Source organism: Trichomonas vaginalis, chromosome III (assembly GCF_026262505.1).
Source record: "Trichomonas vaginalis G3 chromosome III, whole genome shotgun sequence".
Taxonomy (NCBI): Eukaryota; Parabasalia; order Trichomonadida; family Trichomonadidae; genus Trichomonas; species Trichomonas vaginalis.
The window spans coordinates 17,312,006-17,338,492 of NC_067205.1; the positions used below are offsets into that span (position 1 = coordinate 17,312,006).

Here is a 26,487-nt window from a genome sequence, read left to right on the forward strand (position 1 = left end):
AGGAACGAACAACAAGTTCTTGAACTCATGATCGTTGTTTTGTTATCTCAATAGTTTTCGTCATTACATCCAAAATAAAATAAAAAATTATTTAAAAAAAACTTAAAAAATTTTAAAAAATCAGCCATTAGAACAGTCAGTCAGTGACTTTCTACAAAAATATTTCATACACGAAAAAATAATTTTGAAGTTTACTCTCTTCATTGCTTTATAACTCTCTTCCTTTCTCCAACTCTTCTAACTTCTTCTTAAGTTCAGCAATGTTGTCCTCATGAAGTTTAATCTTTCCTTAAATTCCTTCTTTATCTAATGGTTGCTTTATCTTTCTAAACTGAACTCTACCATCCTTCATAGTATGAATGTAAAAACCTTCTGGAATAGTTCCTGATTTAATGTATTCTACCAAAAACTTTTGTTTCATTGCTTCAGTGACTTTATTGTCATTTCAATCAAATAAAATTTTAATATTAAATAAAATAACGTTATTTTTTCAGTAAGGAAACGCAGGAGTTTTACGATTTATTTGAGGAGTAGGTTCTGGTTTAAATGTTGGAGTCGGTTTAGGAGTTGACTTTTGAACAGGAGTTTGTACTTCCATAGGTTCAGGAGTCATTGAAGGTGTTGGTTTTGGCGAAGGTGTTGGAGTTTGTTTAACTTCAGCTACTTCAGTATTATTTACAACATTTGCTTTATTTCTTTTCAACATCATAACTGCTCCTGCTGTAGCTAGCAAACCTAGTGGGAGACCATATCTTATATAAGGACTTGACCAAATGCTATTTTTGACAGGAGCTGGTGGAACACCTAACCTTGGTGAGACTGCTCTTTGCCATTGTGCAGCTCGTAAGAAATATTCAATAGGTGCTCCATAATCGTTTGGTAAAGTTTGTTTCATAGATGGTGAAGGTTCACGAGAGCTTGATGAAGAACTCATTTATAAGCTTTAAAAATAAACGTTCATCCTTTATTCCTCACTGTCGTCCGTAGCTAAGTTATAGTCATCTAATCTTATTATTGGGATGCCATTAGCACGCACCTGAATGGCAAAGCAACAATCCCTCATAAATCCAATAAGTGGCTTTGGTACATTTTCAGTTGCTAGTTCAATAGGTCCTTTAACAGACAATTTGTATGTTATTGGAGCAGTAGATGTTTGACCTTGCTGGAAGCAAAAGTCCACTTCTGTTGGAAAACCACATAAGAAATGTGTGTTGTCATAGCTATCCCATTTATGTTCCACACTACCATCATCCACCAATGACCTCATAACATCTTCATTAAATCCTATCATATCATTGTTTGTATTGCAAGCGTTCGCAACCATTTCATAAAATACAGGTCCATATGATTTTTCAGGTTCTGCAGGCATATTTCCATAAGCTCCCATGGAAAGCTGAAGATATTTAAACTTAGGGTTCTCAAAATTAACATAATAGTTGTCTTTCTTTCTAAATAGTGCCCAAATACTTTTAACATTAATAGGCGTATAAGCTGCTGTAAATGTTGCACTTGAACTATCTGTATTCTTTGAGAATGAACCGTCCATAGGAATCCAATCCATAACTTTAACAGGAAAACATAAAGCCTCGTTTGTATAATGTTCTACAAGTTCTGTATAAATGTTAGGGTCTAAAGAGAATGACTTTGGATGAATGAAACATTCATTAAAATCCATCTTTGTTCGAAATAGTTGCTGGGTTACAGTTGTAATAGTAACTGTTCCACTAGCTTCTACTGCCTTCGTTATCATAGTGAATGGTTCATTCCATGGAACAAATTTATTTGTCGGTGGATTTGAATCTGAAGCAAATGCAACTTTAAGAGTTGGATTGAAAGCAATGATATCATTTACAGATATAGATGTGCATTGTAAGGCGTCGCTACTGAACTTTACTTTAAGCTGAATGTTTCCTGCAAAAGCTGGAATAAATCGAATAGCTTCTAATGGAAGGAATCTTCTAACAGGAATTCTTAAACGAAGCTTAAAATCAAATGATTTTCCTGCTGTAATTGGACCACTAACAATTTGTCCTGTTCTGCATGTTCCCGAATGACTCCATACATCTTCATGTCGAGTCTTTGAGAAAACATCTACTTTCTTTATTTGTTCGGTAGTTTGTGAGTTTGAAGTTATATATGCTTCTTCTCTTGCGTTGTCTTGAGAATATACGATACGACCATTTGCAAGGATTTGATATCCAGCAACTGCATAGAAAGCGTCATCGAAACCAATCCAAAATCCTGGTGGGTTTGTTTTATTGGAACCTGAACCAATTTCTTTATCTACAATAAATTGACCTTCCATTTTATACGTAATGAATGTATTGTAAAGGTCCAACATATTTTCACCAGGAGGTGAGAGATTGAATGTTACCCATGTGTTATCTTTAGCAGTTCCAGGTTGTGATGGAATCTTTGCGTCAGAATATTTTCTATTAGTGTCACCAATTTGAACTGCATTGTCTATGATATCGAAATATGAGCGAATCTGATGAATATGCTCTGCTGGAGTAAATTCGTTTAACTGTTCGTTCTGCATGTATTTACTTCAGATAAAAATATCTATTTACTTCATTATTCTCACTCTTCTTCTTGGCATTCGTGGTGGAAGTTGTTTCTTGACATTTTCAATGAACTGTACATTCTCTTTTGTCTCAACTTCTTTCACTGGTGGGTCAGGTTCTTTGACTCGGTTTGTTTTTCAATGAAATTCACGAACTTTGCAATAAGCTCTTGGTTCGTTATTGAAAGTACATCTGGCTTCTTTCTTCTTTGTTCTTTTGGTGCTCAGTTTGAACAGAAGGTTTTATATGGGCTTCGTGACTTCACCCTTGCCATACACCTTAATGTTGTCGCTTTCTGCATTCGCTAATGGAACCTTTCTTTTTCTTACGTATATTTTACCATCTTTACTCTGACTTACGTAATAGAAAGGATGTTGTATTCCTCTTGCGTCATTTAATATAATAGACTCTCGCTCTGATTTTGACAAGCTCATTTTACATCGGTTAAAGTTTTAATTTTGTTTTTTATCTGCAGTCAAATGACTCAGACAAGCCCTACGGACAAGACCCAAGGGGTCATAGATGTTGAAGCATTGAAGAAAGAAATTCGTGAGCAAATTTTATCCGAACGAAGGAACAAAAACAAGAACAAAAGCCAGAGAGACCAAAGAGAAAACTTAGTGAAAAACAACTTGCTGCATTAGCTGCTGGAAGACAAAAGAACCCACGTTTGCTGGCGAAGAAAGCTAGAGAGAAGAAGCTGAAGCAAAAGCTAAAGAAGCTGAAGCAAAGAAAGAGTAAATGGTTTATTTTTATCCGAATTAAATGTATAGACAAATACCTTTATCTGTTGCGTTCAGTAGTGAAAACCCTGACGTCAAAATAAAAGGGAACAGAGTAACGTTTAAGTTTCCAACAGACTGGATTGTGAACATAAATGAAGAGAAGTACATTGGCATAACATCTATGTATATAACACGTGCTTTCAGAAAGGTTGAATTTATACTTCAAGTCGAGATAGAAAATGACGAACAGTCTTTAAGCGCCCAAAACATTCACATATACAAATACTTTAAAGACGATACAACATTGTTGCAATGTATGATTTCATTTAATGAGATGTTCGAGAAAAAGTTCAACATTGAAGTACAAACTTTACAGCCTTTACGTGAGTTTCTTGCACAACTGAAAGAAGAAGGTAGTCAGCCACAACTTATAGACTTTCATTATGAATTTAATGAAAATGAAGATGGAACTCATGACTGTCAGTTTTGTATATTCACCATTCAATGAAGTAGCTAAAAAGAAAGAAAATCCATTACGTATAAGATTTCAAATCTCTGAACCAAGTGATGATTTCAAGAATGTTTTCAATTATGATGCAATGCTTCCGAGGAAAAATGATTTTCCGAAATTAGATTTCCAGGCATTTGGGATAGAAAGCAAGCTATATTATATTCAAACTTAAGTAAGGGAGTTGAAAATGAGTTCATTGGTCATACAAGAACTTCACCACTTCCAATCCTAAATACTATAAATTAACTGGCTTCAATCGTGAGTTTTGGATAGACATGTTCTCCACTCATGACCATAACTGCCCAGTGTTCTTACCTCCAGACCATAAGGACTGTCTCTACATTGAAGCACAACTCTTAAACTCTACCATCGCAGTATTGTAAATGACCACATGGGCTTCGCCCTTGCCGCTAGTTTATTTTTATCACGAAACCTCATTGCTGACAAAAATAAATGACCTCAGAACTTCAACTTACGAATAAGCTTGTTTTAGTCGTTATTGAGAAGTTAAACTCTTCTCCAAAGCAAGTGACATGACTTACATAAGTCAAATCCAATCTCTTGACCGTCATAAAGTGCTTTGTCAAGTTTCATTAAACTGAACTCAGAGTCTTTGTCATATGTTCCTTGCGGAACCATTAAACCTTTATCTTCATCATAGAAACACTGAACAAGTCAGGAAACATTTCATTAGCGGTTAAAGCAATAACATCTTGCTTCACCTTTCATTCTGCAGTGAAATGCAACTTCATTTAAATCATTCGTGAGTAAGTCTATGTAAGTCTTCTTCCACAAAATATTGACTTGTATGCTAAACTTTGTTTTCCAGGTGTTATTTCAGCAAAATCACTATGAAACTGACCAAGGTTTTTACCAATGAGAACTCTTCCATAACGTTTCTCAAACTCTTCAGCTAAACGAGGGATATCTTCATTGTAGAGATGCATACTGTCCGTATCGCTATAAAAGATGTCCATTCCTAAGTCCTCAGCAGTACAGAATACTTCACACATTATTCTCTTCGACATAGACAGAATGTTAACACAAGTGGACAGAAGTTAAAGTTCTGCAAATGCTTTTCTTAGCTTGAAAAATAGTTTTATCTGAACCATCCAAACCTTCGAACTTCACTATATGGTTGTAGTTTCTGATGCATATCTTATAGCATCTTTGTCATTTACTATGGTTATTTTTGACTCAATAGGAGATAGAATAGTTTTTGCCATAAATACTGTTCAGAATGAGCTTTATATTTTCTTGCAAAGGATTTTCCTTCTTTCTTATACTTTAACCTTAACTCAAACAACTTCACTTCATCTCTTATTCTAATATCTCTGTTTCCATCGTAATAGTATCCTTGCAACACTTCACATTTGACACCTTGATATTTTATGAGGTCTTGTAATGTTATATGTCAACATACATTAAACAGCAAGTGTTTGAACTTCTGGGAACGTTAAGTTCTGGATTTAGTTCAGGGTCACAAACTATTAAAGGAAAGTTTATGTATCCAATCTCTGTTATCTTAATGAGAACAAAGAAGCCAGACATAAACTTTTCACCAATGGGTTCCTTTTGGTCGTCATCGAATAAATGTCTCATGAGATATTCTGTGCTTAACATTTCTTTCTTCATAACCTTTGGAATACCTTCTAAAGTATACAATCTTGCAATTGCTGATGGATATAATGAAACGGCGTCGAAGTCAGCAATGAGTTTCTTTTCGCTCTTTTGTTTCATGTTATCTGACAGCATACATCTTCCACCTTGAATGCATCTCGAAATAAATTCTCTTGTTTATTTGAGAGGTCATAAGATTTCCATTCGGAAGTACACTCTGTTCTCAAACAATTTGTTAGCAATTGAACAAATACTAACGTAGTTATAAACGTTTAAATCAAACTCTTTCAATAAGTCATTGCGGAACTTTACAAAACCTTCTCTTAAAATTCTTACATCTTGTTTGCAGTAAAACGTGCTATATTTTTCTAAATCGAAATGGTTTTCATCTATTCTGCAACCTTTGATGGAATCTATGTTCTTCATAAATGTATCCGCATCCCGGATAAACTTACATGCTTCAGAAATGACACCAGTTCTGTTGTCATTTGCTAACAAAGTACTGCTGTAGTAGTTGTATGGAAATACTTCTTTCGGTCCTGTTTGTAAGTTAAACATAGCAGGAAATAGTTTAAGCTTCTTATTTATAACGCTGTAAGAGTCTTTTATAATAATTGCCCGTCCTTTATATAAACCAGTTATTTGCATTGTTCGTGAACCTTTAATGATGGAGTTCCTTTCACTTCTTCATATGTCTTAAGATGAAGTTTATATCATAGCTGAGGTTATGGAAATATAAAACTCTTGTCAGGAAGTCGTTCCAAAAAATTCTGTTGCACAGTTCTGACCCCAAATGCTTTCACTCACTGAACCATCTTCACTGTCGTAACAGATGTTAAAAGCTTTATGAAAGCCGTCTGTGCTACACTCAAAGTCAGCAAAGAAAACGTGCTCAGGTATGAACTTGCACTTATTTTTATTTACTTCTTTTGACTCTGCTTTCTTCTTCAGTTGTACACAATACTTTGGAGCATACGTCAAATCTTTAAATGTTGCAAGGTTCTGTTTATATAAGTCAGTCGTATATGTGAAAGTTCTCCATAAGAAAATAGGTTCGAAATATTTGCACTCCCACAATTTTCATAACATCCCATAACGGTGTTGTTCTATCATAACGAACTACATATTTATCTTCTCTCTTTGTATAAATCTTCATTTGTTTCTCAATGTTCATTCCACCACACTCCTTCAAGATTTCTATATAGTTGCGAATGAAATATGTTGTCATTGGTAATCTTTCATTAGCATGTAGTGGTCTTCAACAAGAAGTAACTCAATAGTTCTAACAGTTTCACATTCTTTTGGTATGTATCTCTTTATTTCATTATGTCTTGAGTCATTGAAGTAACCAATGGTAACATTAAATGCTATACCTTTGCGTCAGAAATTTCTTGTACTTTACTTTGAGGAAAGTCTCTAACACGAATGACTTCTCTCATGTGGTCAATAGTCTCTCCATCTACTCCAGCCTGAATGCAAGCATAAACGAAACAATTGTCTTCTGTCATAAGTGCTGCAGTTCTTTTGTTCAATTCATTGAAGATTTGGTAGCGCTCAAGATTTTAGGTAATGTGCAAAGATACTTCCAGAACTGACCGCTTCTCTTCTTATAAAACTTCTTTTCACCATTATCTTTCCAAAAGCTTTCTATAAGTGCTGGTTTCCTGTTTGCTTAAGAGCTTCCAAAATGGCTTTTCTGGTCATTTGTCAGTGTGCTTTCATCTCTATATGGTCTCTTTTTTGGTTTGCCTTTCTTTACATCTGACATCGTTAAGCCTTCATATTCTGTTAAATCATACATCTTTATTTCAGTAAGATTCTTTATTTGTCAAGAAGAAGTCATAGTGCATTTCAACAATACCTGCGGCATTTGCTTCTATCTCTGATATAAAGTTCTCCTTCAAGAGCTGATGTAGTAATGTTCCAATATTATTGAGGTTTAACGTAGAACATTCATACTTTCCACCAAGTTTATAACATACCATCCATCTCTGTTGTGAGTTTATTTTAATTTTCTCTAAGAGTCTCATGAAAACCTTACCGAAATGTTTGTGTAAGTAGTCTCTGTTTGGTTCATCTAAAGCTTCGATGTTAAAGTCAATGAGTCTATTGCCTGACTTCACATTTCTCTTCCTATTCTCTTCATCTTTCTTTAACCATCTCTCACTTTCTTTGGTTTGTCGTCAATGGAACGAAGGACATCGTTAGCTTTGCGAACTTGTTCTATAGCGCTCTTAAACATCTCTCTTCTCTGTTGTTTCAGTGTGTCGTCTCTTCTTCTTGTTTCACCAACGTTTGCATTTGTTATGTCAAACATTTCTCTTCTTTACTTCATGAGGTACTGAACGTCTATGATATAAGTCAATAGCAACGTCATTTAAAGGAAATGCTCTTGCATGGACTTCGTCCTCGCCGCGTTGCGGCTTTATGAACTCATGAATTCTATCATAACTTATTGCACCATTATAGTCTTTAATGAAGTCAGCGAGTGCTTTTTTGTTTGTTGCGTAATGTTTTGCTACTTCTATGTTAGCTTCTGTAAGAAGTTGTTTTATTTCCGAGTGTTCTAACTTAGACAACTTCCGATACATCTTTAGTAGGAAATAAAAAAATATTTTTTGAAAAAATTAGATTAGATTTTTTAAGTTATTTTTAAAATAACTTAATATTTTTATTTTAATGAAACACATGCAAGATTGCAAGTTCTTTTCATACAATGCTCTCGCTACTGCCATCAAGAATGAGTTCAATAATGCTTCAAATGTTACTGTTATCTTTAACAAGAAGTTTGTGAAAGAATCTAAGTTTGGTCAGTATGTCAGACCATTAGCTATCGTCATTGACCGCAAACGTTATACTTCACAAGAGTTAGCAGTAGTTTTGAAACAAAAGAGTTTCTTCGTGAATGTCAAAGATACTCATTATACTGTTATAAAGAACTCTAATATTGACTCCTTCAGTATTGCTTTAAATCTTTCCGAACAGAAAGAATATAAGAAGGGTGAAACATCTGTGAAATATTATCCTTCATCTCTGAAGACAATAACGAACAAAGATTTATACAGAAATTCTTACCAAAGGTTGAAGAAGCTTCTATTGACATTGACGAAGGAAGTGAAATGGTTGAAGAAATTGAACCTGAAGCTTTATAAGAAAATATATTTTTGGTTAGTCTTCATATCGATATTTTACAACAATTCCCCAATGTATAAACTTTTTCATACGCTTTTTCATAAGCTTTATATACCTTCAGAAATTTTGCATAATCTTTAGAAGCATTTAGATATTGTTTAAATGCTTTGTATGTCTTCAGAAATTTTGCATAATCTTTTACATGTTGTTCGTTCTCTTCTTCTGTCATGAGTTCCGAATATTCTAAATTCATGTTCTTTCATATGAGATAAAATTTTATAAAAAAAATAAAATTAGCTTAGATTTTTTTATTCTTCCTCTTTGAAGTTATCGAAATATTCTGTTATTTTTTCCTTCAGTAATGTTAAGTCTTCTTTGAATGTAATATTGTGCAACCTTTGATGTCATAGTGTGTTTGAGGAAGAGTATTTTTGACAATTTCCTTTATTTGCTCATTCGGTGTCATTGAAATCGGTAAGTGTTCACGATAGAACCAGTTTCTGTCAGATTTATATATTTTAGCTAAGTCATAAAAGCTCTTGTTGTTTCTTCTGACTAAATGCAACATAACCATATCTTTATCTTCTTCTTTCTCCAACTCTTCAGTATATATCATATACTTATAACTCTTTTCCTTTCCTTTTGGTACCGAACGTGGTATTCTTTTCTGAATGCTTTTGTCTTTGGATTCAATGACTTCATCTTTTGCATGAAGTTTCTTTTCCATCTCTTCACGTTCTTGTCTATGAATTTCATCTAACATCATGAAAATATAACAAGCGTAACGAGGTGAAGCCCACATTGCTACAGCATTTACTAAAAGTCTATGAACATAATAACCTTTCAAACCAGGAGCCAAATTTCTTGCGATTTTCGTACGGAATCTCTTCTCTCGGTTTTTCCGAGGAAGCAATCATATGAGGAAATTCTTCTAAAAGTTCTTTTGTCTGTTGGTTTTCAAACCAATGATATGCTTGCTTTGTAGAACGAAGAGCATTCAAAATACTTTGCATTTGGTACATATCGTCTTTGACCGAACGAATGAGACGTAACTGTTTGTTATACTGTATGTACTCGTATTCTTCATTTATAGCTTCATGGACTATAACTGTTGTTGTGTTCTCTGTTGTTGACATATCTGTCTTTACATACAAAAAAAAAAAATAAATAAAAATAAAACTAACTTTATTTTCTGACTTTCACAAAAAGACCAAAAAATAAACGCTTTACATGTATTTTCAGCAACTTCGTCAAATAATTTTATAGCTTTATCTATCTCATCTACTTCAAACGTTTCTTTACCTTTCGTGGAGCACCATACATTTTCTCAAAAACTTCAAGCAGTTCTGTTTCAGCAGCTCTCATATCATTAACGAACACAACCTTGACTCTATTGACTGTACTGTCATATCTTTGAGTTATATTATATGTTCTTCCTATCTTATATCTCTTTGTATTGAAGTCCTTCGGTTTCTGAACGATGTAAAGTAAGCCTTCACTGCAACGTTCCGTATCGAATGAACCATAAGTTATGAAGTTATATCCAACAACTGGGTCTAACCATAACAAAACTATTGGTATAAGACTTTTGTCTATAAGATATGCTGTAGTTCCATAGAATCTTACTGATATCATAAGCTCAGGATTTCTTGTCAAAATTTTCTGAGTAGAAGCAATTCTAACCCAGTCGTTTGTTTTCTTTCCAGATGGAGATATAATGTCTGACAAAGAATATTTGTTGTATTTCTTTGAGTATCTTACGTTTAAATCACCTATTCTAACCACTTTGGTGTCATTGTCTATCTTTCTAACTGTTTCAAACTCAATGTTTGACATTTCTGTTCTTACATACAAAATAACTAATGAAATTCATTATTTTTGTGCTGAATTCAATAAAAATAATGTTGAGGTGAAGAGGTGAGATCTCACCTGTTTTTTCACCTGTTTTTTCACCTCTTTTTTCACAAGCGTTTTACATGAATTGTACGATGTATATTTGAAATCCTAAACAATTTCGTAGCTTCTATTTCTTCTTTTAGTACATCAAAAGTTTAACAATGCCGAAAGTTTCTTTATACTTCTTCTTGACGTCAGACAGAAGGAAATCTTCTGCTGTTGGATAGTTTTTATTAAGAAATGTCAACATATCCATTTTATCTTCTGCTGGCTTTTCTGCTTCTTTCTTTAAGTCTGCATAGTCGTTTCGCATTCTTTCTATCTCTTTGACTGAGTAGTTATATTTTTCTATTGCTGCTTTACATTTTGAACATTGCGGCATCGTTTTTGCGTTATACATTGAAATAAAACCAGCTAGAACAACTAAGGCGTCAATGGTTTTCTTTAACTCAAAAGCTGCTGGTTTTATCTGTTCATTCCATACCTTACCTCTTCTATCTTTATCTCTTATCTGCCATACACATTTTGCAACTAATGAAACAAAGTTATCGTATGTCTTAAATTCTTCGGATTTGTAAAGGTCAGAAATATTTTTATAAACCATGTCGCAATCTTTGTCCATAACTTTATGGTTGCAATGAAAACCAAGGAATTCATAATTTACCTTTCGTATGAACTTCTTTATTTCTACTGAGTCAGTTGCTTTGACTTCAATTTCGTCGAATTCAGGAATAGTTAGTTTTTGTTGTTGGATTTCAGGCAATTTGGGTAAATGGTCGATGAGGTCCTCCATTTCATAAAGATACTGTTCATTTGTTTCATCTTTCGCACTACAGTCTAAATTACTTGTTAAAAGTTCTTGCTTTATCTTCTGGATTTCTGTTTCAAAAGTATATGAAGAAGGAATGAAGCTTTTCATCTCTACCAACATTGACGTAGGATTCATGACTAGCGAGTTTGGTGCTGTTGTTGTGGACAGAGTCCCGCCGATTGTTGAAATCATATCTTGCATACAAAATAAAAAAAATAAATAAAAATAAAACTAACTTTATTTTTTCTATCTTAAGGAAATTCATGAAAATTCATGAGGGTAGAAATGAGGTTAGAAATGAGGTTAGATCTAACCATCTACCCTAAACATTATTTTTGGTGTAAATTTATGAAAACATTAATAATTTCATGACTGTTCTCATTCATGTCTGATTTACATCCAACGAAAAAGTTTAAATGAATTTTCTTATTCTTTCTGGCTTATTTTTGTCTTTCCAATACTCCCGCTCTAATGGTCCCAGATGTGTTGGCTTTGACTCTCTCAAGTTCTTAGATGGTATAACATCTTCAACGCCTCCTTCATATCTTACTTTATAAGTGTCATCGTTTATGTTGTAGCCAAGTATTTCAATAACCACTCCTCGCTTTGCTTCGTCAATGGTTTCAGCAAGTTTGCCATTACTACTTTCGACTAATTTATGTCGAGGGTAAAACGCAATAGAGTCGTCAGCAGCTTTTATAAGATATCCATTACCTTGCGTAGAGTCTACGATATAATAGTTTCTACTTAACCTTAAATGTTTCTTTGTCAACGGCTTGTCGTCAAGAACTACACGAACTTTTGTACCAGGAATGAGGGTAAATTGTGTTGAATTTCTGATATTTTGTGTTTGGCTTCGTTTCTTTTGTATATACTTTTCTTCTTGTTGTTGTGTCATTGAATTTGGTGTATGTCCTGTTGTAGAATGTGTTGAGGAATTATATACTTCGAGAAAGTGTTTCATTGTTTCTTCGGTAAAGTCTCGCTCTTGGTTTAAATCTCTGAGCGTTCTTATGAAGCGGTTTATGATGCCGAGTATGTTATGATTATGGTCTTCAGTAGTGTAGTGAGTTATGTTATGCTTAATGAGAAATTCTGTGATTTCATTGCTGAGGTATGCTGAATCCTGGTCTGATGTTAAAGTACTTGGGTTATGTTCTGCTACAAACTTTTGTAAAACTCTTAACACTTCACGAGTTCCTTTGTTCCTCATTGGATATGCATATGCTTTACGAGTGTTAACATTTATGAAGATGAGGAATGGTTTATGTCCTCCTTTTCTGCTTTGAATGAGAGTGTCAAATTGGTATGCGTCAGGAGTGTTGGAGTAAATTGGTAAAAAGTAGTCGTAAGGGTTTATTTTTGTTTGATGTACAACATTTTTGTCAAAGAACTTTTTCACTTCAGCTCTGTTAGTAAATCCCCAACTTTTTGCTGCTTCATTGAACTTCTTAAATGACCTCCATGGATGTTGTTCGAATACTTCTTTCAAACTCATTTAAGTAAAGTTAAAGATTTCATTGAACGCGGTACCATGCGAATACAGTCACAAATGGTGGCATATAATCTGCACCCGAGCCTGTTGGATTTGTTGTGAAAGTGTGTGAATGATTTCCTCCTGGTTCAGTTGGTCGAAAAATCTTTTTTGCTGAATTGTTATAAGATGGAGATAAAACATCATTGCCAGCTTCATACTCTGAGTTGTATAATGGGTGGTCTCTTAATGAGTGGCTATGGTCGCCAGAAAAGTTTGTAGTTCCTGTATGAGTGTGCGGTGGAAGGTTTGCTTCTTTAATTTTCTTCGAACCACCTGTTTGCTTTGAATATCTAGCACAGTATAAGAATTTATCTACAATCTGCTTCCACGTACCAAAACCTAAAACACTTGCTGGATTTGTTGAGTTCATTGACGTATAAATAGAGCCTATAGGATATAATGTTTGAAGTATTTCAGTCTTTAATGTTTGAAGCTCTGTTTTGTCTGCTTTCTTATCTAACATTGCTGGTAGTTCATATGCTTCAAAGTTTCTGGCATGACCTTCGATATTCCTGCAACTGTTATCTAAATTGTTTAGTGTATCTTTTACGCTTGTACTTGGATTCTCTAAAGGTGCACTTGAACCAAGGTCAAAGTTCAATATTATGTCGTCTGCTCTAACAGTAGTGAAGGATTCATGTGTATGGTTTTTGTCTGCTTTACTGTCTAAAGAAGTTTGAAGTTCATTTATATCGGAGATATTGTGTTTATGAGATTTCAAAACTTTGTTCGTTGCGTCAAGTTCATCTTTGTCAGCTTTACTTTTAATAGCATCTTCAAAAGTTATTTTTGCCTTAACTCTCAATGTAAATCTTGGTTCAACTAATACACCGTTAACAAAGAAGTATGAAGCATAAATTTCATCGTTATAACCAAATGCTTCTGGTGCTTTACCTGTGTCATACTGTACAGTACAGTGTATGTCATAACCTTTAGCACGAATGAATTTATATCTTCTTTCATTAACATCTTTCGTCTTCACTTCTTCATCTTGTGTTAAATATCCATGGTAGTCCGTTATAATCTGTTCATCTGAACTTATATAATGAACATGGTTTTTATCTGCTTTATTATCTAATTTCTCATTAACATCATTCACCTCTAATTCAACTCTTCCTCCAGAACTCTTATTATCATTTATTTTCTTCATTAATTCCGTAATTACATCATAAAGACTATATTCTGTTTTCGGTTTTGTAAATAATGAGTCAAAATTTCTTTTCATCATTACATCGCCTACATTAATGATATCACCAATTCCTTTTTCATTTATTCTCTTCATTAATTCTGCAATAATGACGAATATATAATCTGTTAATTTATTCTCTTCATCGAGGGTTATAGAATGTTTTGAAATTGAATCATTAACTCCTCTAAATAAATCAATAACTTCAGGATACACGTTTTTAATGTCTCGAATAACCCGACCAGTATCCTCTGGTTTCTTCTCTTCTTCGTTCCCGTCGTTACGCGGCTTTATGTCTCTAGCCATCATCAACGCAGCCATAACCGGAGGGTTTGTTGCTACCTGTTCGAAAATCCGTCCGTTATGTACGGTATATCTAAATAATTTCTTTGTGTTTGTTAAAACATTTGAAACAAGTCTTTTAAAACCATCTACAAAATTTCCTGTTTCACCTAATGTTCTTGCAGCATTTACAAGCTCACCCATTCCCGCTTTTGACCCCAAAAACATCCATATTGCATTTATTTCACTCTGTATAGTTGTCCATTCAGCGAAACTAACACCCGCATTCGCTAAGCTGAAAATGAAATTCAGTGGATCGAACTTAATTCCGCCTTCTTTTTCAATTTCAACGAACTCACTAACATGAGATTTTAAGTATTCTTTCGTTAAAATCGTTTTTCCTGATGTCATGCTGTTAACGGAACTATCACCATCAAAAGTTAACGAATTCAATTTCGTCATTGATGCTTTTATTTCATACACCACTTTATCAATAGTTTTTGGCTCACCTTCTTTAGAAGTGTATGAAACATTAATGAATGAATTATATGTATTCATGAATGAGTTAAAATCAATGATTTTCATTAATGAAGCTTTTAATGATTCATTAACTGTTGAATCCCTTAATTCAATTAATGAAGCATCCTTAATGAAAGGTACACTACAAACCGTTGAATTTGGATCAAATGCCGTAGTCGGAGAAGGAGTATTAATGATATAAGTCATTAAATCATTAAGTGACGTAAATAATGTTGTTGTTTTTGATTTAATTTCTTTAGCATCTGTTATATACGGTAATTTTATTTCTGTAGTTTCTGAATTAAAGATATTCGCTAAAATGTTTTGTAAACTGTTTTGAACAGCTGTATAAACCGTTGAATTCGGAACTCTTACGATTTCACCATCCTTAATAAAGGGCATTGCACATGGCGTAGTGCTTGGGTCAAATCTTTCGGGATTATAATTCAACATATATTCTAACGCTTCATGAACAGACTTATATACTGTTGTGTCGTTCTTCATGACAACTTCACCATTTACAATGAATGGCATAGTACATGGAGTTAAAATTGGGTCAAACTTTTCATAGTCCTTCCATGTTATATATTTCTCAGTATTTCCATCAGAAATAACAATATATTTGTCAGTAAGTGTGAGAGAGTATTGACCAAAATATAAACGTTTAGCTCTGTCAGCTTCATACGCATATGCAGCTATACTCATATTTTAATGAGAATAAAATGTTGTTCTATTTGCAAAGTACAGACCCGAACGAATACGGGACAGTAAAACTACAAACAAACTTAGGTCTACAGAATGAGCCACTTGCATTCAGAATGGTTGACTTTAATACTATTGCTTCATTCGTTATAACTGACGAAACAGATTTCATGGAGCTTGAAATAGATGGAAAGAAGCACGAAATAAGATTTCACAATAATGTAGAATATAAGATGGAAACATTAGCTGGAGTGTTAAATGCTCTCATAAATACTACAATAAACAAGGATAACGGAGAAAACTTAATGAATGTTAAACTTATTGCAGGAGTTTTGAAGTTCAGTTATGTGAAGGAGTTTAAGATAACGCGAATGAGTCATAGAGTTCAATTGCTTCTGGGAGCATACCATATGACATTTCCTTTGAAAAGTGTTGACAAAACGATTGAGATGAAATCTGTTCCATACGTATGTTATGGCAATTGTTTGTATATTGAGTCTAAAATAGCTAATGTCACAGGTATTTCAGGAGTTAATAGTAAAGGTTCAGTAGAATATAAGTCTTTCTGTTATGAAGTCAATTCAATGTTCATTCCAAACGTTCCTGTCATAGCAACTCATTTAGGTAAATGGGTTCGCATTAGTCCTCATAATTTGAAAGACATGCAATTCAGACTTGTTGACTTTCAAGGCGAGCCCGTAGTACTGAAGGCACCAGTGCGAATGACTGTTGAAGTTGACTTTTTAGAAAATATTAAATGCAACAGCTTACAAGAGAACTCAGAGCTAAAAATATAAAGTATGAATGTTATGTATTAGGTCATGAACTTTGGTTGTTGCTGTTTGATGAAACAAATGAGTTAGTTATGTCAGTCAAGAGAACAGAAAAAGGCGTCAAAGGCGCCGAGCGCAAAGCGCTATATTGTGTTAGTGAAAACTGCACCAAGTCAATAAGATTAGGTTTGCATTATGAAGATGAGTTCGATACTGTTGAAGAAGTTTTGGATAGATATTACAAATTGCTAACTTGAAATTTTTTTGACTGACGGCGCAAAGCGCCAAGATGGGCTCAAAGAGCCTCCTGACTGCTTTAATTTACTAAAACATATTTAAGACATAATTTATAGTAAGTAGATAGTTTTGTATACTCGTTCGAATATCTATACTTAAACTCAACTCCTGTAGTTCCTGGTGTTTCAATGATGCGGATGTTACCTATTTTCATGAATAGTGGAGTTTGACCACAGCATTCGATTTCAGGGTCGAGATAGTCAATGACACATTGCTTTCCTGTTATTCGTGATATAACATTTTCAAGGTCCTCCTTTGTTAGAATTATTTGGTTCTTACTTATAAGATTTGTCAAAAGCTTCTTATCGTCTTTGAGTAAGATAGTTTGATATAACTGAAGAAGGTAATGGTCTACGTTATCTGAAGGATTTGTTTGAACATTTGTGTAAGGATTGTCGTTGACTTCTCTTGAAAGAACTTGGTCCAGTGGTGGATACTCTAACTTAACATCTGATGTAGCGTTAGCGTTTGAAGCTGAGTTTAAATTCACCGACTTAAGTTCTGGTTCTTTTTCTTTCAAACACTCTGAACTATAGTTCTTTATGACAATATTGTTTGTCGTTCGTGAGTCAACATTTGATGTTGGTTCAATTGGAACATTAACGGCACCAGCTAAGATGGATTTGCTTCTCATTTCATATAGAATAAAAACCTTTTATATGTATGAAATGAACAACATACTCGACAAGGGTTTGAATGTAAAGCTAACGAATGAAAATATTGTTGAATTCACTGAGACAGGTGCCGTGTATAAAGATGTAGAACTACTGAACAAAAGAGCAAAGGGAAGAAGCAGAAACATGAACAAAGGGTGGAAACCTATAAAAATTTATGTCAATGATGGCTCAGGAGGTTCAAACATAAAGTATGCAGAAAGTTATAGAGTTTATGCACTCAAAGGTGAAAAGCCTTCATTTAAGAACAGCTATTCTAACCCATATCCTCAAAAGTTAACGGATGGGGAAGTGGATGATATGAATGACAGCAAAAATATTAACAAAAATGGCGACAGAGATGCATGGAATTTGTTTACCATCAGTCAATTAAAGCATAAGATTTAAAACAATGTTGGTCGTTCCCATGGAATATTTTTGACTTTAATGGTATTAGTCATGATATGAATCTCAAGGTATGAACGAGGAGAGATGAGAGACTTATATGCTTCCCAAATTTCTTCAAAAGGTAATGTTATACCTGACTGTTTCCAAATGAGTTCAATATCATAGCGTGAGAAACCTTGAAAGATAACGAAGTCAGTTATGAGACGTTTTATGTTTAAAGCAAGAAAACGCCATGTTTGCATAAGTATTGCTACAGTTAAATGGTAATGTCTGACTTTAGTAATGATGTTAGCTAATGGTGAGTCTGGTTTTGACACTAAACCTTTTCCGGCGAAGTCGTCACAAACGAGCAGAGTATTTGAAGGATACTTTTTGAAGGGGTATTTTGAAAGTTTTGATAGAATGTAGTTTGTCAGTCGTTTCATATCGTAAACTCCTGAGTACTGACGTAAGTGGTGTTTGTCAATAATTCTTTCCATCTCTTCTGAAGTCTTTTGCATTCCTGACTGTATAAATTCAACGATGGCATAATATTTCCTCTTACGTCGAATGTAACGTTGAAGAAATTCAATGAGTTCACTGTCTGGAACTTTAACGACAGATGCTTGAACTTTACTCATGAATGTTTTCGCTGTTGAATCCATAGAGTCTGAAGTTGCTGATATAATGATTTGGTCATAATATGAATCTTGACCTAAACGCTCTGTTATGAGTATATGACGAATGAGGTTAAATGTCTTTCCTGACCCCATCTTTCCACAATAGAAATACACACCATTTGAACAGAATTCATAATCTTTGCTGAAAGGAAGAATGAGAGAAGAGTTAAGTTTGTCTGTAGTTTCATTCATGTCTTCATCTACATCATGTATTAAATGCTTCATTTTAATCTTATTAAAAATGCAAGTCAGAAATATTCAGAACATAGCACCGAGTCTAACTGACAAGAGTATAAAGATATACTATGAACACGTTATGATGAAACCAACCAAAATTCAAGAAAGTCAGTATACTTATGAATATCCAAGACACTGGGTAGAGTATGTAGGAGGTGAGAAAGCTATTGAAATAAGACAGGTTAGAAGTATTCCAGCAGGAAGAACAATATTATTGAAGAACTTTAATGTTTTGAGATATAATGATGAAACAAAGAAGCAAGATAGTTTCCCTGTTGCTGTGTATGTGAACTTAGATACAGGAGATGACATGAAAGTTTTTAACACAAAGCTTCAAACGGTATTGAAAGAACAACTGACAGCGGAAGGACATCCATTACCTTCTGAAGTTACCATAGCATATAATTTTGAAACAAATGCAATAGATTTTAAAATCGTCTCTGCAAAGAAGTCAGGTTTTACATTTAATGAAGCAAATGTATATTCGAATGAAAACTTCAAAGCTATTGCATGGTTAGATAATGACGATTGCTTTAAGAAAATATTTAAATTCAGTGACTCAAAGATGTCAATAGATGACCTTCGTGGAATGTTACCATCGACGTTTACAGTTGAAGGTTCAGCAGGATTGCTTACAAGATTGTCAATTGGTGGTATTTGGTCTCGTGAGAACATTGTTATAAAATCCAGTATAAGTGAATTTGCTGAAGAATCTATATTATGTCTTTCAAACTACATGTATTCACCACCGAAGCATTATAGTATAACAAACTTTGTCAGTAAGTTTAACATAAGACTTGTAGAACCTTCTTCAATGAAAGATGTTGTGCTACCTAAAGATGGAAATGATGGACTCATTATTGAAATGATTTTAATTGCATATTAAATGAGCTTGTTCTTGAAGGTCATTCATGATGAAATAACTGTTGTAGAAGATGTTAGCAATTGTTCAGACATTTTGAAGCGTATAGATGAGATAAGAAAGAAGTTAGATAGACCGCAAAGCGGTGAGGGCGAAGCCCGTGAGAACGTTTATGTTTCATTGACTTTCTCCAGTAACGAGAACTTTTATGAGATAATATTGAAGAGAGATGATTTTAATATGGTGTAAATGGTAGCTTGGGCAGCTTTAGGCGCAATGGGAACAAAAGCATTAGCATTTGGAGCAAAAGCACTTGGAGCTTATGACGCAGTAAATAAAATGAGTGGAGGAAGAGTTTCAAAGACATTAGACGCAAATAAAGGAAAGATTGGGGGCTGGGTTGCAAAGAAGTTAAGATTAAATAAAATAGGGCTCATAAATAAAGCATCCAATTTGGTTGCGACTGAGTCGGAAAATGCTTTAGGAAAGGACGATGAGTTTGCAAAACACGCAAAAGACTTTAATGACCAGATGAAAGGTGAAACAATGCATTTAAATAGAGTCGATGGAACTAAAGAAAATGTTTCTTCTCCACTAGTAGTTCTTCCGTATGGTCCCTATGGAATGTATGGAAACCCTTACGAAAGACCATTTGACCCATTGACTGGTGGAAGTAACTGGTATCATTACGGACGAAGAAGAAAGACAGTCAAGTTGGAGACAGACGTGAAGAAAGCAACTAAAAAGAAACCAAGGAAGAGAGTTATAAAGCAATGAGAACGTTTATGTTATGAGAAATTTTTAACGTTAGTTTTATTTTTACTGAAAATTTTTATTTGGATGTAATGACGAAAACTATTGAGATAACAAACTACAACGGTCATGAGTTCAAGAACTTGTTGTTCGTTCCTCGTGAAAATACATTCTATCAGATACGAGGGAGAAAGGGTAAAGTTAGTTTGAGCGTTTATGACAACAAACATAATGGGAGATATATAAAAGCAATAGATACAAACGGTAAGCGTGTTTCATTAGCTTTGTCAAAACTTACTAACATTTATTTTGACAGTGACTTTGACTCTGACGATTGGAGTGACAGCAGCGATACTGAAGAATATGAACTATTGTGTGAAGCACAGCAATGGGAAGCGCTGCAATACTTTTGTAAATGAGAACATTAGTGGGAACGTTAGTGAGAACGTTTATTTTTTCATTAGTGAAGTCGTTAGCGAAATGTTAGTGAGGTGAAGTGGTTGGCGGCTTTGTAAATATTTAAGGTTAAGTTAGTGTTTGTGTTTGTGTTGTAAAATATACGTTAGTGGTTTTGTAAAGTGTCAAACCGTTATCTTGGGTAAGGTGGAACGCAGTGCCGCCGTACCCAAGATAGGGATACTAACTAAAGTTAGTTTGAGCGTTTATGACAACAAACATAATGGGAGATATATAAAAGCAATAGATACAAACGGTAAGCGTGTTTCATTAGCTTTGTCAAAACTTACTAACATTTATTTTGACAGTGACTTTGACTCTGACGATTGGAGTGACAGCAGCGATACTGAAGAATATGAACTATTGTGTGAAGCACAGCAATGGGAAGCGCTGCAATACTTTTGTAAATGAGAACATTAGTGGGAACGTTAGTGAGAACGTTTATTTTTTCATTAGTGAAGTCGTTAGCGAAATGTTAGTGAGGTGAAGTGGTTGGCGGCTTTGTAAATATTTAAGGTTAAGTTAGTGTTTGTGTTTGTGTTGTAAAATATACGTTAGTGGTTTTGTAAAGTGTCAAACCGTTATCTTGGGTAAGGTGGAACGCAGTGCCGCCGTACCCAAGATAGGGATACTAACTAAAGTTAGTTTGAGCGTTTATGACAACAAACATAATGGGAGATATATAAAAGCAATAGATACAAACGGTAAGCGTGTTTCATTAGCTTTGTCAAAACTTACTAACATTTATTTTGACAGTGACTTTGACTCTGACGATTGGAGTGACAGCAGCGATACTGAAGAATATGAACTATTGTGTGAAGCACAGCAATGGGAAGCGCTGCAATACTTTTGTAAATGAGAACATTAGTGGGAACGTTAGTGAGAACGTTTATTTTTTCATTAGTGAAGTCGTTAGCGAAATGTTAGTGAGGTGAAGTGGTTGGCGGCTTTGTAAATATTTAAGGTTAAGTTAGTGTTTGTGTTTGTGTTGTAAAATATACGTTAGTGGTTTTGTAAAGTGTCAAACCGTTATCTTGGGTAAGGTGGAACGCAGTGCCGCCGTACCCAAGATAGGGATACTAACTCATATTTACCATTTCTGTAAAAGCTTCAGCAGATTTCTGAAATTTAGGTGTTGTTTCATATGTTTCAAGATACTTTACTTCATCGCTATTCGAGATAAAACGCTCTTTGAGTTCCTCTAAATAACAAATGATAGATTTATTTTCAAATCCAAATAATTTATGTCCAAAATTATATACATTCTTAATATTTCTGTTTAATTCTTTGATTTTTGAAACGATTTGTCCCCAAGGATATGATGGTGAATCTCCGACATATGCATTTGATAATGAATCCGAAACAGTGAATTTAGGTTTACCATCTTGATAAGTTATTTTATTTGTATACCATTCTTTTTGATAGGGTTTATTGGAAGAATAATATAAATTGTTGAATCAGAATTTACACTATTACATCTAATAGAACCCAACTGAATTAAAATCAAATCATCCGAAACATTTAATGGTAGATGAAGATGGTTTAGCATTAAAAAATCGTCACTTTTTTAAAATTTCGGATTTTTAAGAGTATGTTGAAAATTAAACATACTCTTAATATATGTTAATAATTATCATTTGATAAAATTATTTAAATAGTAATCAAAATATTGTTATAAATATTAATGGAGTTGAAAAAATATGATCATAAAAGTAAGATGTTAGCATCTAGCCTCAGTAGATACTAAGTCATATCAGAATAGACACATATTCATCCTCAATTGACTCTTACTCATCTTCAATTGGTTCTCACAAATAATCAATTGATCCTTACTACTGATCAATTGATTCTCACAAATAATCAATTGATTCGCATTAATTATCAATAGATTCTCACTAAGAATCAATTGATTCTCAGTCACCCTAAATTGATTCTCACTACTTATTAATTGATTCTTACTCATCCTTAATTGATTCTCGCTAAGAATCAAGTGATTCTCACTCTTCCTCAATTTCTTCTTAGTATTATTCAATTGATTCTCACTGATGTTCAGTTGAATCTCACTAATAATCAAATGATTCTCACTCATCCTCAATTGATTGTCACTTATTCACAATTTATTCTTAAACAACCTTAATTAACTCCCAGTATTCTTCAATTGATTCTCACTAATTATAATTTGATTCTCAGTCATCCTTAATTTATTCTAACTCAATAAGAATATGAATATGAAAATGGATTGGAATAGGTGATAATTAAAATATATTGATATGAATTTGTGAGAGTGTCTTTAATAAAGAAAAATTTGTCAAAGAACAATAATGTCAAATTGGGTGGGAGCATATAGTAATGAAATATTTATTGATAAATATTAATGTCATAATAATGGAGAGCATGTAGTAATGAAAAATTAATTGATAAATAATAATATTAAATAGGGTGATTGCATTGATCAATACATATATATGAATGAATTTCGATGTCAAACCGTCAGTCATATTGTTAGTCAAAACGTCAGTTATATTCTCATTCATACACTCACTCAAACCGTCAGTCATATTGTCAGTCAAACTCTCAGTCATATTGTCACTCAAACTGTCAGCCAATTGTCAGCTAAACTCTAAGTCATATTCTAACTAAAGCCGTCACTCATATTGTCAGTCAAAACGTCAGTCATGTTGTCACTCAAACTATCAGTCTTATTCTCACTAAAACCATCAGTCATACACTCTCTTAAACTATGAGTCATATTGTCACCCAAACTCTCAGTCATATTCTAAATAAAACCGTAAGTCATAGAGGATGTCAAACCGTCAGTCATATTCTAACTAAAAAGCTAATTCATAGTGTCTGTCAAACCGAAGTCATATTGTCACTCAAATTGTCAGTCTTATTCTAACTAAAAAGCTAATTCATAGTGTCTGTCAAACCGAAGTCATATTGTCACTCAAATTGTCAGTCATACACTCACTCAAATCAACAGTCATATTGTCGCTCACACTCTCAGTCATATTGTCAGTCAAACCGTCAGTCATATAGTCAGTCAAACCGTCAGTCTTATTGTCAGTCAAACTGTCAGTCTTATTCTAACTAAAAAGCTAATTCATCGTGTGTGTCAAACTGTCAGTCATATTGTCACTCAAACTGTCAGTCATTCACTCACTCAAATCAACAGTCATATTGTCACCCAAACTGTCAGTCTTATTCTCACTAAAACCATCAGTCATACACTCTCTTAAACTATGAGTCATATTGTCACCCAAACTCTCAGTCATATTCTAAATAAAACCGTAAGTCATAGAGGATGTCAAACCGTCAGTCATATTCTAACTAAAAAGCTAATTCATAGTGTCTGTCAAACCGAAGTCATATTGTCACTCAAATTGTCAGTCATACACTCACTCAAATCAACAGTCATATTGTCACCCAAACTGTCAGTCTTATTCTAACTAAAACCGTAAGTCATAGAGGCTGTCAAACCGTCAGTCATATTGTCATCCAAACTATCAGTCTTATTCTCACTAAAACCGTAATTCATATTGTCACTCAAACCGTCAGTCATATTGTCATTAAAACGGTCAGTCATACACTCACTCAAATCAACAGTCATATTGTCAGTCAAACTATCAGTCTTATCCTAACTAAAAAGCTAATTCATAGTGTGTGTCAAACTGTCAGTCATATTGTCAGTCAAACTATCAGTCTTATTCTCACTAAAACCATCAGTCATACACTCTCTTAAACTATGAGTCATATTGTCACCCAAACTCTCAATCATACACTCACTCAAATCAACAGTCATATTGTCAGTCAAACCGTCAGTTATATTGTCACTCAAACTGTCAGTCTTATTCTAACTAAAACCGTAAGTCAAAGTGTCTGTCAAACCGTCAGTCATATTCTCAGTCATACTGTAGTTCATACTATCACCCAAACTGCTGTTCATACTGTCACTCAAACTCTAAGTCATATTGTCAGTCAAACTGTGAGTCATATTCTCTCTCAAACCTTGAGTTATACTGACAACCAAACCCTCATTCAAAATGTCACTCAAACTGTCAGTTATATTCCTAGACACATTCAAACTTTCAGGCATATTGTCAGCCAGATACTCAGTTATAGAGTCATTTTTTTGTCATTAATGAATTCAGTTATAGATTCAAACATACATTCGGTCCAATATTGGATCATGCAGTTAATTCTACATTTTTTTAACTTGTAAGTCATTATTTATGAAAATATTTAAAATAGTGTAATTGCACAATGATGTGCAGTATTATCTTTAATATTAATATTGTAATATGATATTAGATTTTATCATATGAGATATTAATATTGATTTATGGATCACTGCACAATGATGTGCAGTATTATCTTTAATATTAATATTGTAATATGCAATGTTATATTCTAATTTGAATGTTCCTTTTTAACCTCATGATTTCTTCTCACTGATCTGCCTTTTTATGCAGCATTTTGTATTTAATCTCTCTTATCCTTTAGATTCTCTATGCTTTCCATCTTTCTAAACCAGATTCCATTGTTAATTCTTAAATTAACACAAATCTTAAATTTCATATTAGTCATTGATCTGAAGTTATTGAAACATCTGACGTCTTTAGATTATCTTATCTAATATTAAAATGATTGATCTATTTACATTTTTAAAATAGTCCTAAAAAGTCTCAATATTTATAAAAGCATAATAAAATTAAATTTTTTAATATCATTTTGTAAATTATTCGTTTACTTTATGGCATAGTCTTGAAAAAGTATCAAAAAACATTATCTTAATGGTCTCTAAAGAGGTTAAGTAGCATACACACAGATATGCTAATGTGGTAAAAAGAGATTTATTGCAAAAAGTCCAAAATAGTATATTTATTATCAAGATTCGCGTGGAAACGTACGAGTTTGGGACGAATAACTAACATTCTTAAACATTTAGTAATACTCTGATAAGTACAAGTCCTTAGATGCGACATATGGCTTCTTTTGTTCTAACTTACCAAATTCAAGAACTCAAGTTGGCAGTAACTCTGTACTAAACATACTCTAAGAGCTTGTCATTATTCCGTGTATGACAAATCATACTTTAATGTTTTACTCGTTGAATAAAGAATGCTTGATTTTGAAATCGAATGTTTTTGCTTAAATAGTTCCAGATTCTTGAACTAGGGACGGAATTAGAGGACACGTCTTTGCTGGTTAGTCGCGTGCTTGATGACAATATGCTACAATTATAATAAACGTACAAAAGGGACGAAAATTGAGAGCTTGTAACTTTCAACCATTAGCAAAAAATGTTAAATGTTAACACTCAGTCCATTTGAATATGAAAAATAAAATTGACTTTGATTAAATGTTTTTATTTATCATGCAATTCTTCTTGCGACCAAAGATTTGAATAAAATTTCAAAAAATAAGATAGCTTAAAAAATAATATACGGTAGTGTTTACTAATAGATGAATAGTATATAAATTCTATTAAAATGGATTTGATCCAAAAAAATATATAAAATTTGATTATAAATAAAATTGTTTAGTAGTCATTTAAAATGATGTAATTATTCAAATTTTGCTAAGACCCATTCGTCTTTGATATATAACTCCCATTTTTGCATTTCTGGCTCGTACCAAAATTTTGAAACTTCGAATAATTCGTTAGGAGTGTAATTACTATTCGTTTTTGGATTAATATCGAGAGATAAATGTGGTGTATTGTTGTATTTTTCAATGAACTGCTGAACTGAGTCCTTGATTTGTTGAATATCATCCAACTCGTCTGGCAAAAACTTTTCTAAGCTTGGCCACAGGCGCTCCACCTTGCCGTTCTGTCTTGGCATATACGGCAAGGTGTGCTTCCAAACTATTCCGTTTTCCTGCATAACCTGGCCGAATTCA

The 26,487-nt window shown here is 33.6% G+C and overlaps 9 protein-coding genes and 3 pseudogenes across 12 annotated transcripts, besides 2 other annotated features; 5 read left to right on the forward strand and 7 right to left on the reverse strand.

Annotated features, from left to right (window-relative positions):
* Positions 1 to 20,772: part of a mobile genetic element that runs on past the window's edge.
* On the reverse strand, positions 965 to 2,539 carry TVAGG3_0718100 (uncharacterized protein; the record flags this gene model as incomplete). Its single annotated transcript, XM_051244025.1, has 1 exon — positions 965 to 2,539. One exon carries the CDS (start codon positions 2,537 to 2,539, stop codon positions 965 to 967), a length of 1,575 nt encoding a protein of 524 aa, XP_051090612.1.
* TVAGG3_0718110 lies at positions 3,330 to 4,183 on the forward strand (annotated as a pseudogene). The gene has a single exon. A coding segment is annotated over exon 1 (854 nt).
* On the reverse strand, positions 4,260 to 6,859 carry TVAGG3_0718120 (annotated as a pseudogene). The gene has a single exon. A coding segment is annotated over exon 1 (2,600 nt).
* Positions 10,514 to 11,070, reverse strand: TVAGG3_0718130 (annotated as a pseudogene). Its single transcript has one exon. A coding segment is annotated over exon 1 (557 nt).
* On the reverse strand, positions 11,672 to 12,223 carry TVAGG3_0718140 (integrase core domain containing protein family; the record flags this gene model as incomplete). Its single annotated transcript, XM_051244026.1, has 1 exon — positions 11,672 to 12,223. One exon carries the CDS (start codon positions 12,221 to 12,223, stop codon positions 11,672 to 11,674), a length of 552 nt encoding a protein of 183 aa, XP_051090613.1.
* TVAGG3_0718150 (keratin-associated protein family) lies at positions 13,070 to 13,946 on the reverse strand (the record flags this gene model as incomplete). The annotated part of the gene is made up of 1 exon (XM_051244027.1): positions 13,070 to 13,946. A coding segment is annotated over one exon (877 nt), but the record flags the coding sequence as incomplete, so codon positions are not given.
* On the forward strand, positions 15,506 to 16,282 carry TVAGG3_0718160 (uncharacterized protein; the record flags this gene model as incomplete). Its single annotated transcript, XM_051244028.1, has 1 exon — positions 15,506 to 16,282. The coding sequence occupies one exon, from the start codon at positions 15,506 to 15,508 to the stop codon at positions 16,280 to 16,282; it is 777 nt and encodes a 258-aa protein (XP_051090615.1).
* On the reverse strand, positions 16,575 to 17,189 carry TVAGG3_0718170 (uncharacterized protein; the record flags this gene model as incomplete). The annotated part of the gene is made up of 1 exon (XM_051244029.1): positions 16,575 to 17,189. The coding sequence occupies one exon, from the start codon at positions 17,187 to 17,189 to the stop codon at positions 16,575 to 16,577; it is 615 nt and encodes a 204-aa protein (XP_051090616.1).
* TVAGG3_0718180 (uncharacterized protein) lies at positions 17,215 to 17,616 on the forward strand (the record flags this gene model as incomplete). Its single annotated transcript, XM_001328356.1, has 1 exon — positions 17,215 to 17,616. The coding sequence occupies one exon, from the start codon at positions 17,215 to 17,217 to the stop codon at positions 17,614 to 17,616; it is 402 nt and encodes a 133-aa protein (XP_001328391.1).
* TVAGG3_0718190 (protein of unknown function, DUF4106 family) lies at positions 17,613 to 18,467 on the reverse strand (the record flags this gene model as incomplete). Its single annotated transcript, XM_051244030.1, has 1 exon — positions 17,613 to 18,467. One exon carries the CDS (start codon positions 18,465 to 18,467, stop codon positions 17,613 to 17,615), a length of 855 nt encoding a protein of 284 aa, XP_051090617.1.
* TVAGG3_0718200 (uncharacterized protein) lies at positions 18,517 to 19,398 on the forward strand (the record flags this gene model as incomplete). Its single annotated transcript, XM_001328355.1, has 1 exon — positions 18,517 to 19,398. The coding sequence occupies one exon, from the start codon at positions 18,517 to 18,519 to the stop codon at positions 19,396 to 19,398; it is 882 nt and encodes a 293-aa protein (XP_001328390.1).
* On the forward strand, positions 19,906 to 20,151 carry TVAGG3_0718210 (protein of unknown function, DUF4107 family; the record flags this gene model as incomplete). The annotated part of the gene is made up of 1 exon (XM_051244031.1): positions 19,906 to 20,151. The coding sequence occupies one exon, from the start codon at positions 19,906 to 19,908 to the stop codon at positions 20,149 to 20,151; it is 246 nt and encodes an 81-aa protein (XP_051090618.1).
* A 5,381-nt stretch (positions 20,773 to 26,153) lies between the features above and the next one.
* Positions 26,154 to 26,487: part of a mobile genetic element that runs on past the window's edge.